Source organism: Heptranchias perlo, chromosome 11 (assembly GCF_035084215.1).
Source record: "Heptranchias perlo isolate sHepPer1 chromosome 11, sHepPer1.hap1, whole genome shotgun sequence".
NCBI classification, from domain to species: Eukaryota; Metazoa; Chordata; class Chondrichthyes; order Hexanchiformes; family Hexanchidae; genus Heptranchias; species Heptranchias perlo.
In genome coordinates, this window is record NC_090335.1 from 61,975,186 (window position 1) to 61,989,865 (window position 14,680).

Genomic DNA, 14,680 nt, shown 5'->3' on the forward strand with positions numbered 1-14,680 from the left:
GTTCCATGGGCACTGGTCACCCTCTAGTACCTTGTTCCAAGTGACTATTCTTCATGTGTGAATCTTGACGTCTAGTGCCGGCAAACTATTCAACTGCAGGGGAGGGCTAGCTGAACCCAATCCTATTATCACCTGATGGTCCACCTACATGCATTGCCAGCAGGGGTTACAGGATAGTGATCAAGTACATGCCAAAATCTGGAGACGTGAGACTCTCCTGAAATTCGACCTTGGGCCAGCATATTGCCAGCAAGCTGCGGATGCCAATCAGGAAAAGCAGTGAGACAGGATTTGACTTAACTGGATTCAGATTCCAGACAGATGCTTGTATATTTTCCCTTTTAATTCAGAAACGAATCATTTCTTTTTTAACAATTCGGTTAACAGGGTCAATGTAATTTTGTCATTAATGTACAATGCTTCCAGACAGAGGTGTATATTTTGCCAGCGTTCAATCTAAGACAAAGGAACACTTCCATTTTAAAGATTCCCGTGACTAGACAAAGATACAAATACATATAGAAACATAGACAATAGGAGCAAGAGTAGGCCATTCGGCCTGCTCCGCCATTCAAAGTGATCATGGCTGATTGTCTAACTCAGTAACCTGTTCCCGCTTTTTCCCCATATCCTTTGATCCCTTTAGCATTAAGAAATATATCTATCTCCTTCTTGAATCTATTTAATGACTTGGCCTCCACTGCCTTCTGTGCTGGAGAATTCCACAGGCTCACCACCCTCTGAGTGAAGAAATTTCTCCTCATCTCGGTTCTAAATGACATACCCCGTATCCTGAGACTGTGACCCCTGGTTCTGGACTCCCCAGCCATCGGGAACATCCTCCCTGCATCTAGTCTGTCTAGTCCTGTTAGAATTTTATATGTTTCGATGAGATCACCTCTCATTCTTCTAAACTCTAGTGAATATAGGCCTAGTCGACCCAATCTCTCCTCATACGTCAGTCCTGCCATCCCAGGAATCAGTCTGGTAAACCTTCGTTGCACTCCCTCCATGGCAAGGACATCCTTCCTCAGATAAGGAGACAAAAACTGCACACAATACTCCAGATGTGGTCTCACCAAGGCCCTGTATAACTGTAGTAAGACATCCTTGCTCCTGTACTCAAATCCTCTTGCAATGAAGGTCAACATACCATTCGACTTCCTAACTGCTTGCTGTACCTGAATGCTCGCTTTCAGCGACTGGTGTACAAGGACACCCAGGTCTCGTTGCACCTCCCCTTCTCCCAATCTATCACCATTCAAATAATAATCTGCCTTTCTATTTTTACAACCAAAGTGGATAACCTCACATTTATCCACATTATACTGCATCTGCCATGTTCTTGCCCACTCACCCAACTTGTCTAAATCACATTGGAGCCTCTTTGCATCCTCCTCACAGCTCACATTCCACCCCAGCTTTGTGTCGTCCACAAACTTGGAAATGTTACATTTAGTTCCCTCATCCAAATAATTGATATATATTGTGAATAGCTGGGGCCCAAGCACTGATCCCTGCAGTACCCCACTAATCACTGCCTGCCACCCGGAAAAAGACCCGTTTATTCCTACTCTCTGTTTCCTGTCCGTCAACCAATTCTCAATCCATGCCAGTTTATTCCCCCCAATCCCATGTGCTTTAATTTTGCACACTAACCTCTTGTGTGGGACCTTATCAAAAGCCTTCTGAAAATCCAAGTACACCACATCCACTGGTCCTCCCCTATCTATTCTACTAGTTACATCCTCAAAAAACTCCAGTAGATTTGTTAATCATGATTTCCCTTTCATAAACCCATGCTGACTTTGTCCAATCCCATTAATGCCTTCCAAGTGTTCTGTTATCACATCTTTTATAACAGACTCTAGCATTTTCCCCACTACTGATGTTAGGCTAACTGGTCTGTAATTCCCTGTTTTTTCTCTCCCTCCTTTTTTAAATAGTGGGGTTACATTTGCCACCCTCCAATCTGTAGGAACTATTCGAGAGTCTATAGAATTTTGGAAGATGATCACCAATGCATCCACTATTTCCAGGGCCACTTCCTTTAGTACTCTGGGATGTAGATTATCAGGCCCTGGGGATTTGTCAGCCTTTAGCCCCATTAATTTTCCTAGCACTATTTTTTTAACTAATACTGGTTTCCTTCAGTTCCTCCCTCTCACTAGACCCTTGGTTCCCTAACATTTCTGGTAGGTAATTTGTGTCCTCCCTTGTTAAGACAGAACCAAAGTATGTGTTTAATTGTTCTGCCATTTCTTTGTTCCCCATTATAATTTCCCCCATTTCTGACTGTAGGGACCTACATTTGTCTTCACTAATCTTTTTCTCTTGACATATTTATAGATGCTTTTACAGTCAGTTTTTATGTTCCCTGCTAGTTTATTCTCATACTCTATTTTTCCCCTCTTAATCAATCTCTTTGTTCTCCTTTGCTGAATTCTGAACTGTTCCAATCCTCAGGATTGCCGCTTTTTCTGGCAATTTTATATGTCTCCTCTTTGGATCTAATACTATCCCTAATTTCTTTTGTAAGCCACGGTTGAGCCACTTTTCCTGTTTTATTTTTGCGCCAGACAGGAATGTTGTAATTCCTGCACACATTCTTTAAATATTAGCCATTGCCTATCCACCGTCATCCCTTTTAGTAAAGTTCCCCAATCTATCATAGCCAACTCACACCTCATACTTTCGTAATTTCCATTATTTAGATTCAGGACCTTCGTTTCGGATTCAACTACTTCATCTTAATGAGGAATTCTATCATGTTATGGTCGGTCTTCCCTAAGGGACCCCACACAAGATTGTTAATTAATCCTTTCTCATTGCACAATACCCAGTCTAGGATCGCCTGTTCTCTAGTTGGTTCCTCAATGTATTGGTTTAGAAAACCATCACGCACACACTCCAGGAATTCCTCCCCCACAGTATTATTGCTAATTTGGTTTGACCAATCTATATGTTGATTAAAGTCACCTACGATCATAGTTGTACCCTTCCTGCATGCGTCTCTAATTTCCTGTTTAATGCCCTCCCCCACATCTCCACTACTGTTTGGGGGCCTATAGACAACCCCCACCAACGTTTTCTGCCCCTTGGTGTTTCTTAGCTCCACCCATACAGATTCCACATCGTGATTTTCCGAGCCAATATCCTTCCTCACTATTGCATTGATTTCCTCCTTTCCTAACAATGCTACCCCACCTCCTTTCCCTTTTTGCCTGTCCTTCCTAAATATTGAATACCCCTGGATGTTCAGTTCCCATCCTTGGTCACCCTGCAGCCATGTCTCCGAAATCGGAACCATCTCATACCCGTTAATATCTATCTGCACTGTTAATTCATCTAGCTTATTGCGAATGCTCCGTGCATTAAGACACAATACCTTTAGACTTGTCTTTTTAAGATTGCTAGTTATCTTAGTTTTATTTTGCACTATGGCCCTATTTGTTTTTCGCCCTTGTTTTCTCTGCCTTCCACTATTGCTTCTTCCCTTTCTGTCTTTTATTTCTATCCTTGTTTCCCTCTCCTCTGTCTCCCTGCTCAGGTTCCCATCCTCCTGCCATTCTCCTTTAAACCTTCCCCAACAGCATTAACAAACACTCCCGCGAGGACATCGGTCCCGGTCCTGCTCGGGTGTAACCCGTCCCACTTGTACAGGTCCCACCTTCCCCTGATCCGGTCCCAATGTCCCAGGAATCTAAATCCCTCCCTCCTACACCATCCCTGCAGCCTCGCATTCATCTGGTCTATTCTCCTGTTCCTATACTCACTAGCACGTGGCACTGGTAGTAATCCTGAGATCACTATCTTTGAGGTCCTGCTTTTTAACTTATCTCCTAACTCCTTAAATTCACCTTGCAGGACCTCATCCCTTTTTTTTAAACCTATGTTGTTGGTACCGATATGGACCACGACTAATGGCTGTTCATCCTCCCCCTCCAGAGTGCCCTGCAGCCGCTCCATGACATCCTTGATCCTAGCCCCAGGGAGGCAACATACCATCCTGGATTCACGTTTGCGGCCGCAGAAACGCCTATCTGTTCCCCTTACAATTGAATCCCCTATCACTAGCCCTGCCACTCTTATTCCTCCCCTCCTGTGCAGCAGAGACACCCATGGTGCCACGAACTTGGCTCTTGCTGCTTTCCCCTGATAAGCCATCTCCCCCAACAGTATCCAAAGTGGTATATCTGGTTGAGAGGGAGATGGCCCCAGGGGACTCCTGCTCTACCTGCCTAGTCCTTTTACTCTGCCTGGCGGTCACCCATTTCCTTTCTGCCTGTGTAATCTTTACCTGCGGTGTGACCACCTCACTGAACGTGCTATCCACGACAATCTCAGCATCGCTGATGCTCCACAGTGAATCCACCTGCAGCTCTAGCTCCGAAATGCGGTTAGTCAGTAGCTGCAGCTGGACACACTTCCTGCACACGTAGTCACCAGGGACACCTGTAGTGTCCATGACTTCCCATATAGTGCAGGAGGAGCATATCACGGGTGCGAGCTCTGCTGCCATGACTTGCCTTAGATTTACACTGCGCTCACCTCCCGGACTCTCCTCTCACTCTCGGATTCCCCTCTCACTCTCGGACTCTCCTTTTACACTGTGCTCACCACTCAGACTCTCCTCCCGCTCTCGGACTCACCTTTTACACTGCGCTCACCTCTCGGACTCTCCTCCCGCTCTTGGACTCTCCTTTTACACTGCGTTCATCTCTCGGACTCTCCTCCGGCTCTTGGACTCTCCTTTTACACTGCGTTCATCTCTCGGACTCTCCTCCGGCTCTTGGACTCTCCTTTTACACTGTACTCACCTCTCGGACTCTCCTCCCACTCTTGGAATCTCCTTTTACATTGCGCTCATCTCTCGGACTCTCCTTTTACACCGCGCTCACCTCTCGGACTCTCCTCCCGCTCTCGGACTCTCCTTTTACACCGCTCTCACCTCTCCATCTCTCTTCCCGCTTCTTGGACTCTCCTTTTACACTGCACTCACCTCTCGGACTCTCCTTTTAAAAAAGATAAAATAGAGAATTTCCTATGAATAGAAACTGACCGTAACATCTTTCCTCACAATCTGTGAGTAACTAGTGCTCACTAGTTACCTGTGGGCTTCAAATGTACCACTGAAACTTGAAAGATTTCTGATGGCATAAAATACAGCTCTAATTAGTTCTTTCTGGAAATCTGAACTCAATGGATAAGAAATTCACATCATCCTTGTACCACTTAACATCATGACAGTCTGTGACAAGCGGTTTCATCCAAACATTTAATTGTTTATCATGCTGTGTGAGAAATATATTTTTAAAAAGATATTTTGGTCACTTATGGACTGATTCTATCTCTATTGTTTTACTTATTGTGCTTTCATTAACTTGCTGTATCTTACTACTTCTGTGTATTATACTATTTGTAAATATTCATGCCAGACAAGTGCCAGGCAATGACCATCTCCAACAAGAGAGAGTCTAACCACCTCCTCTTGACATTCAACAGCGTTACCATCACCGAATCCCCCACCATCAACATCCTGGGGGGTCACCATTGACCAGAACCTTAAATACTGTGGCTACAAGAGCAGGTCAGAGGCTGGGGATTCTGCGGCGAGTGACTCACCTCCTGACTCCCCAAAGCCTTTTCACCATTTACAAGGCACAAGTCGGGGGTGTGATGGAATACTCTCCACTTGCCTGGATGAGTGCAGCTCCAACAACACCCAAGGAGCTCGACACCATCCAGGACAAAGCAGCCTGCTTGATTGGCAGCCCATCCACCACCCTAAACATTCACTCCCTTCACCGCCGACGCACCGTGGCTGCAGTATGTACCATCTACAGGATGCACTGCAGCAACTCGCCAAGGCTTCTTCGACAGCACCTCCCAAGCCCACAACCTCTACCATCTAGAAGGACAAGGGCAGCAGGCACATGGGAACAACACCACCTGCACGTTCCCCTCCAAGTCACATACCATCCCGACTTGAAAATATATCGCTGTTCCTTCATCGTCGCTGGGTCAAAATCCTGGAACTCCCTACCTAACAGCACTGTGGGAGAACCTTCACCACACAGACTGCAGCGGTTCAAGAAGGCGGCTCACCACCACCTTCTCAAGGGCAATTAGGGATGGGCAATAAATGCTGGCCTTGCCAGCGACGCCCACATCCCATGAACAAATTTTAAAAATGTATTTGTTTTAGTCTATACACATCGATTTGGCAGTGTAATGTTTTCTATCTTTCAAAAGGAGTAAGGATAATATGGTGGCTATCTTGCATGATCTTGAGTAGCCAATAAAAGGGTGCTTGTTAATGCCAGATATGGAACCTGAGGTCAGGTGTGTATAAAGGCATGGGTTTTGGTTAATAGGAGATTCAGTATTCTTATGGAAACTGCCTTTTTGCTACGAACACGACAAAAACTATTTGCAGAAAGCCTAAAGTAGTGCAGATAGGCTAATCCTATATTTTTAAAGTTTGGGATGGAGAAAAAGGAGAGAAAAGGAGAGAGGGATGAAGAGAAGGGATTAGCAGACAGTGATGCAGCAGGAGCCACAAGTGGAGGAGGAGCGAGCAGAGCAGAGCAAGAGGTGGGGGAAGAGAGTGGACAGTAGAGATGAGGGGAAAAGGGGGGATTTGAGCTGGGTTGATTAAGAGACCGTAAAGGTAAGGATGGGAGAGAAGATGGGAAGATGGGGTAAGGGCATAGGGATCATTGTTAGCTGGGGAATGGGAGAAATAGCCTCAGAAATGATATCAGTCGTGGCAATGAAGTAGAGATGATGGGGCAATTCATACTCCTCACATTGAGTAGAATGGGCTTGTAGTTGAGTAGAATGGGCCTATACTCTCTGGAGTTTAGAAGAATGAGAGGTGATCTCATTGAAACAAATAAGATTCTGAGGGGGCTTGACAAGGTAGAGGCTGAGAGGTTGTGTCCCCTGGCTGGAGAGTCTAGAGTTGGAGGGCATAGTTGCAGGATAAGGGGTCGGCCATTCAAGACTGAGATGTGGAGGAATTTCTTCACTCAGAGGGTTCTGAATCTTTGGAATTCTCTACCCCAGAGGGCTGTGGATGCTGAGTCGTTGAGTATATTCAAGGCTGAGGTAGATAGATTTTTGGACTCTAGAGGAATCATGGGATATGGGGATTGGGCAGGAAAGTGGAGTTGAGGTTGAAGATCAGCCATGATCTGATTGAATGGGGAGCAGGCTTGAGGGGGCGTATGGACTACTCCTGCTCCTATTGCTTATGTTCATGGTAGTGTGGAATTATGAGGGAACAAGGCAAAGGTGTGTGGTGGGGGCAGGATGGGGGGGTGGCGAGAGTGCGTAGCTGCGATCATGAAGAGTACAATAGGATGTGGGGCTGGGGAAAGGATAAACTACAAATACATTTTAAGTACTATACCTCCCATTTCTACCTGAAGTGAGAAAAGAGACAGACAGGAGCAGACGATGTATAGTCAAGAAGGACAGAGAAAAGTTGTAACACAAATACAAGCGAGAGATAAGCGGAACTCTCCTCCGACTCACAATGAGCAATGCCACGGGACATCCACTAGTGTATAGCAATGTAATAAACAGAAGGCAGCATCTAATAAACTGAGTTTATCTAAATAGGAACATAGGAACAGGAGTAGGCCATTCAGCCCCTCGTGCCTGCTCCGCCATTTGATAAGATCATGGCTGATCTGTGATCTAACTCCATATACCTGCCTTTGGCCCATATCCCTTAATACCTTTGGTTGCCAAAAATCTATCTATCTCACATTTAAATTTAGCAATTGAGCTAGTATCAATTGCCGTTTGCGGAAGAGAGTTTCAAACTTCTACCACCCTTTGTGTGTAGAAATGTTTTCTAATCTCGCTCCTGAAAGGTCTGGCTCTAATTTTAGACTACTTCTAAAATCCCCAACCAGCGGAAATAGTTTCTCTCTATCCACCACCCTATCTGTTCCCCTTAATATCTTATAAACTTCAATCAGATCACCCCTTAACCTTCAAAACTCTAGAGAATACAACCTCAATTTGTGTAATCTCACCTCGTAACTTAACCCTTGAAGTCCGGGTATCATTCTAGTAAACCTACGCTGCACTCCCTCCAAGGCCAAAATGTCCTTCCGAAGGTGCGGTGCCCAGAACTGCTCACAGTACTCCAGGTGCTGTCTAACCAGGGATTTGTTTGCTGCAGCATAACTTCTGCCCCCTTGTACTCTAGTCCTCTAGATATAAAGGCCAGCATTCCATTAGCCTTATTGATTATTTTCTGCACCTGTTCATGACACTTCAATGATCTGTGTACCCGAACCCCTAAGTCCCTTTGGACATCCACTGTTTTTAACTTTTTACCAGTTAAACTAATATCAGAATTTAACTACTTAATATCAGAAAAGGGGGCGCATAGCATTAGTGAGACAATGGACGTCATTCCAATTTAGTACTGTACTTAAAAATAAAGCTAATATGAATTGAGTGTGATTCTTCACCAGTTTAAATGCAGCACCCGATCTATTTGCGGTTAATCATTAAAGATGTGTATGTTTCTCTTTGGTTTTCATATGTGTGAAGCAAACTGCAGGTTTCCCTTCAGTGCTCGAGACTCAAGGGATTTTCGGCCAAGTGGTTGCTGTGTGTTTGGCCCGGGTCCCAGTTGCGCTTCGCGTCACTTTAGGAAACGCAGGAAGAGGGAGAGCCGAGCCGAGCCGAGCCCAGCCCAGCACATACCGCACCCCCGCCTGCCAAAGGACAGGGAGTCAGAGGAAGTAGAGCAGATCTGCCGGCAGCTGACAACATGAGCGCTCTCAAATGCAGAATTTTCTTCTTCTTCTTCTTCTGGTCGGCGGCCGGTAAGCAGAGTTTTGACCTTTAGATCCTGGTCCTATGGACCTTTTCCTGCTTTAATCTGGGCCGCCGGGTCACAGCGAAAGCCGGCTTCAGCCTCACCCAAAAGCGGTCTCCCGCCCGGGTCCAGGGGCAGACGCAGCGGCTCGCCACTGTCTGACTGTCTGTAAATGTTTACCGAGCGATCCCGGGGAATCCGGGCTGCTCCCGGCTCAGAGCTGAGCGTTAACCCCGGAGCCTGTTTAAAGGCTGCCCCCGGTCACCGGTCACCGCTCCCCCCCCCCCCCCGGCCCCGGTCACCGCTCTCCCCCCGGCCCCGGTCACCGCTCCCCCCCCGGTCACCGCTCCCCCCCCCGGCCCCGGCCCCGGTCACCGGTCACCGCTCCCCCCCCCCCCCCCCGGTCACCGGTCACCGGTCACCGCTCCCCCCCCCCCCCCGGTCACCGGTCACCGGTCACCGCTCCCCCCCCCCCCCGGTCACCGGTCACCGGTCACCGCTCCCCCCCCCCCCCGGTCACCGGTCACCGGTCACCGCTCCCCCCCCCCCCGGTCACCGGTCACCGCTCCCCCCCCCCCCGGTCACCGGTCACCGGTCACCGCTCCCCCCCCCCCCGGTCACCGGTCACCGGTCACCGCTCCCCCCCCCCCCGGTCACCGGTCACCGGTCACCGCTCCCCCCCCCCCGGTCACCGGTCACCGCTCCCCCCCCCCCCGGCCCCCGGTCACCGCTCTCCCCCCCCCCCCCCCCGGCCCCGGTCACCGGTCACCGCTCTCCCCCCCCCCCCCCCCCCCGGCCCCGGTCACCGCTCCCCCCCCCCCCGGTCACCGGTCACCGGTCACCGCTCCCCCCCCCCCCCCCGGCCCCGGCCCCGGCTCCGGCTCCGGTCACCGCTCCCCCCCCCCCCCGGCCTCCCAGATTGTTTACTGTTTGCGCGAAGCCGTTCGCCGCCCATTCACAGGGGGGTGGGTGGGTTTGTCTGTGGGGCTTTGACCCGCTCCTCCATGGTGTGATTCTAAGACGCGAGTTTTCGGAGAGGATTTCAGATCAGTCAGGCAATGAAAGCAGGGCCCGTCTTTCATTTAAGACATCGCACTTCCCCCTCCTCGTCTAAAGTTATTAACTCATGCGGGGCTTTGGTTTCACAGCCCCCTCCACTCTCCCCTTCCCCACTCCCACTCTCCCCTTCCCCACTCCCACTCTCCCCTTCCCCACTCCCACTCTCCCCTTCCCCACTCCCACTCTCCCCTTCCCCACTCCCACTCTCCCCTTCCCCCTGTCCCGATGCCAACTGCAGCACCACAGTTTCCATCCCACCAAACATCCGTTAATTTAGCAGAGACCGGGAATTCAAACAGGGACTTTCCTAATCTGCGTGATGCAGTAACACGCCAGAATCCTTAAAGATTCGTTGTTATTATTTACAGAACTATAGGAAGTTTAGGGAGGTGATTAATGCTGCCTGTGTGCTTTTACATACACTAGCAGATTTCTGTTGGCACTGGTTCTGTTAAAACGGAGGACATGCTGTTTAATAAGGACTAGAGCATTATACCATGTAATTAATGATGTATTATTCTGTTGCTAAAGCAGAGCTGGGTGTCCCTTTAAGGACACAAGGTGTAAATCCTCTGCATACTTGAAATTAATTACAGTCTGTTGTTTGGTTCACTAAGTTTTTTTTAATGCTTTCTTTTAAATGTGACAGAAATTTGCATGAGAGACTGGAAATGTGATGGACACAGGCAAATGTGTTGATATACATAATATATATTTATTTACATATAAAATAGACTGGTATACATACACAGGAGATCTCTTGTGTTGTTCATAGTAAGTCATGTGATACACTGTTTTATAAGGACAGGAGTGTTATGCCAAGTAATGCAAAATGTTTATTCTGCTAAGATGGAGCTGTGTCCCTTTAAGGCCACAAAGTCTAAGTGTTAAGTAAACAGAGGCTGAAGCCAATTTGAGTTTATGTGGAGATGCTGGTGATGGACTGGGGTTGACAATTGTAAACAATTTTACAACACCAAGTTATAGTCCAGCAATTTTATTTTAAATTCACAAGCTTTCGGAGGCTACCTCCTTCCTCAGGTGAACGATGTGGACCTGAGGAAGGAGGTAGCCTCCGAAAGCTTGTGAATTTAAAATAAAATTGCTGGACTATAACTTGGTGTTGTAAAATTGTTTACAATTTGAGTTTAAACATTATTGTTGATGAACCTTGGCTCAGGTGTTGCCATTTACAGCTCCCCCAGACCCATCTTTTGTTTCTTTACTTGTCCCATTACCATCCTCCTTGCCTTGCACCATCATCCCTTTTGTCATTTAATCACTCCTGTGCTTCACCCTATCACACCCTATTTTGTTCCCCCCCCCCCCCCCCCCCGGCTCTGTACTTGCTTAAAAACTGCTAAATCTTCAACTTCTCCTAGCTCTGACGAAAGGTCATCGACCTCAAATGTTAACTCTGTTTCTTTCTCCGCAGAGGCTGCCTGACTTGCTGAGTATTTCCAGCGTTTTTATTTGGCAGGCTCGAGGGGCCTTATGGCCTACTCCTACTCCTACTTCTTATGTTCTTATAAATGTACTTGCCAGTTTCAAGCTGCAGCTCAGTATCAGCCAACATTTTAAGATTATTTTGCATTAGCGGCAGTGTAAGGAGGTAGCATGCTGCCCATGTGTCAGAAGCCATGGGGTGGCATCTGCAGATCAAGGAGAGAATGGGCTGAGAAGGAAATGATGAGGGTCCAGGGCAGTAAGCATGGTCTGTGAAGAGGGGGAGCAGAGAAGTAAAGGAGCCAGACCAAGCCAGTGGGCCTCTGGAAAAAGTGGGCAGAAGTGAGCCTCCTTGAGGGGAATTCCACTTTTTCCAGAGGCCCACTCTGGAGTGAGATATCCCTCAGCAGGATCTTGAGAGCAGCAGGACTTACCTGAGTGCAGCCTGTATGGAACAGTGGGATTACCTTCAGTGGGGCCTGAGTTTGAGTGGGGAGCAATGCCTGAAGTACAATCCAAACAGGTTTCCAAGGCAGGGGTAAAGAAAAATCAAACAAAACCAATTTTAAATTAAAAAAGAGAAGTCAACAAAACAAGTTTTAAATCAAAACAAATAATAAATTGAACTAAAAAAATAAATATATTAGAATGGGAGGTGCTCTGAATGTTCCTGTATCTGGGCAGGGAGGCTAGAATGCTAGCTATGCTCTGAAGCTTCATTTAGTGCTAGAGCTGGAGTTGCTGGGTGTGACTTGGACCAGGACAGCTAATAGCTGCTCACTGAACAATGGGGAAGCCTATCGTGGGCACACCTAGAGACATGACAAGGAACGAAGATGGCTAAATGATATTTTTTCACATGGCAACACTCCATAGGAGATGTTTATCTAACTCTAAAATGGAGCGGGCAACAGATCTACTGATTTTAATATGTTCTAGATAAGTACTTGGGAAAATTTATTTAACTTTTTTTTTCTTAGACCATTTGCTTTTGCTTTGGTCGGGGTTCGAATGGTTAAAGCGGATTGTTGCTGTGTTGTGGAATGAGGGAGAACACGATGCCTGGGCCAAGTGTTGGGAAGGGTAACCTTGGAATTATTTAAGAAACAGTGGGGTGCTGTGTTGTGAGGACTATAGATAAGCATGACGTACAATGATTTCACATACAAGTGACATAACATTTTCACGTGCTGTGAATTTTCAATGCACATAACATCGTCATAATGCACATAACTTAAAAACTAAAAAGAAAGTTTTACCAACTGAACTTTAGGGCAACATGAGCAGTATTCTCTGTGGAAAAAGTTACATTGTGAATGGCCTCTAAATAATTGGTTGATTCGATTTATAAAAATCTTCTCACGGGATCAACTGTGGGTATTTTCTAAACATTTGTGATTTGTACATGTACTATATTTGTGGAGATAGATTTATGCCTGAAACCAGCACTTTTTCTTTCACTTCCTCAATTGTAAGATGCCTCACATGACCATAAGATCACAAGATCAAAACAGATGAGAAAGGCCATTTAGTCCATCTTAGCACAAGCTTCCAGAAAGAACCTACAGTCCCAGCAACTGGTCCCGACTGTTTCCTAAATAATTCCAGGGTTTTTGCTCCCCCTCCCCCACTCTATCCTGAAGCCTGTTTCACATATTGATCCCCCTTTGTGTGAAAAGCTTTCAGACATCAGTTCTAAATAGATCTTACTTACAACACCAGGTTATAGTCCAACGGACTGTAACCTGGTGTTGTAAGATTCCTTACATTTGTACACCCCAGTCCATCACCGGCATCTCCACATCACAGATCTTACTTGGTAGTTTATTATTCAACTCTTCAGTCTCCTCTCCTCCCTTATGCTTTGGATTCTTGAGCTGCTTTCCCCACCCCTGCTGCTTAATTACAAACACAATTGGCTCCCTGGAAGTTGTTTTAACTTCATACATGCACATTAAGTACCAGAATTGCTTCAGTAAAACAAAAGCTATCCCAGATAGCCAGCTCTCATCCGTGATGGAGTTACAATTTGGTTTAGCACCCATGATTCAGGAGAGAGGAAAAAAAAATCAACCAGGCATCTCCCTCCTGAATACAGTCGAATGACTCTACTGGAAGGTGTGTGCATGTGGACTTTGGGAGAGGACAGGATTGAATTTAGCCATGATCGCCCCACAATTGATTACCCTGCCAACAATCATTGTTTCAGCTCACGTGTAACCAATGGCCATTTAGTGAAGGTATCAGAAGGCTGTTGGGACCCAGGGAGATGTACCTCTGCAAGGGTCAGTGGGAGTGAAATTAGTCTCGGGCGGTAGTGCAAAACGGGCAGTAGCAAATCAGCCTCCCGTTTTATACCCCGCTGGATTTTATTTGCATTGGCTTCAGTGGAAAAGAAACTCGGCCTTGGTGTAAAATGGGCTCCTGATTCGCTATCATGGGTTTTGCAATACTGCCCGAGACCAATTTCACCCCCAGTGCCTTCAGAAGAGGAAAAAAATTAGGGAAAAGCCCTTGATATCCTATGGACTCATCAAAAAAAAATGCCAGTCGTGCAGTATGGCTAGGAAAGAATAGTACAGAATCTGTTGGATTTAAGTTTTTTTTAAAATTGTTCTCGTGATGTGGGTGACGCTGGCACAGCTGCATTGATTGTCCATCCCTAGTTGGCCTGAGAGGGTGGTGGTGGGATGACTCCTTGAACTGTTGTGGTCCTGGTGGTGATAGTGCTCCCATTTTGGTGTTAGGTAGGGAATTCCAGGATTTTGACCCAGAGATAATGAAGGAATGGTAGTATATGTCCAAGTCAGGATGGTACATGACTTGGAGGAGAACTTGATGGTTATGGTGTTCCCGTGACCTTGCTGTTCTTGGTCGTCTTGGTGGTAGAGGTTTACCTTGGGAGGTGCTGTCAAAGTAACCTTGGCAAGTTGCTGCAGTACATCTTGGATATTGTGAGTGGTGAGTATTGCACCCCACTCCTTGTAGATGATGGAGAGGCTTTGAGGGGTCAGTAGGTGAACCACTTGTCAGAGTACCCCACTTTTGTACATACATTGTTGATACAGCAAATTCAAGTAAGGTTCTGGTCAGTGGGGACCCTCTGAATGTTCATGGTGGAGTACTTGGTGGTACAGTTGAAGCTCTGAGTAGGTGGTTGGGTCCTTTCTTGTTGGAGATGGTCATTGCCTGGCATTTATGTAGTCTGACATTATGTGGATGGATGGTGACTGTATTTTGTTATGAGGAATATCTGTTTAGAAATATTTCCACTATGCTTTTTTCAAGATCTGGTATTTTATATAAAGCTGACAATGTATAGTTTGC

At 46.7% G+C, this 14,680-nt stretch overlaps 1 protein-coding gene across 1 annotated transcript in view; it reads left to right on the top strand.

The window, feature by feature from the left end:
* Positions 1 to 8,709: 8,709 nt before the first annotated feature.
* Positions 8,710 to 14,680, top strand: part of LOC137327425 (interleukin-10 receptor subunit beta-like) — a 53,428-nt gene continuing 47,457 nt past the window's right edge. The window contains exon 1 of the mRNA XM_067993214.1: positions 8,710 to 8,855. Coding sequence (XP_067849315.1) covers positions 8,801 to 8,855 — 55 coding nt within the window. The 5' untranslated portion in view covers positions 8,710 to 8,800. The remainder of the gene's footprint in view (positions 8,856 to 14,680) is intronic.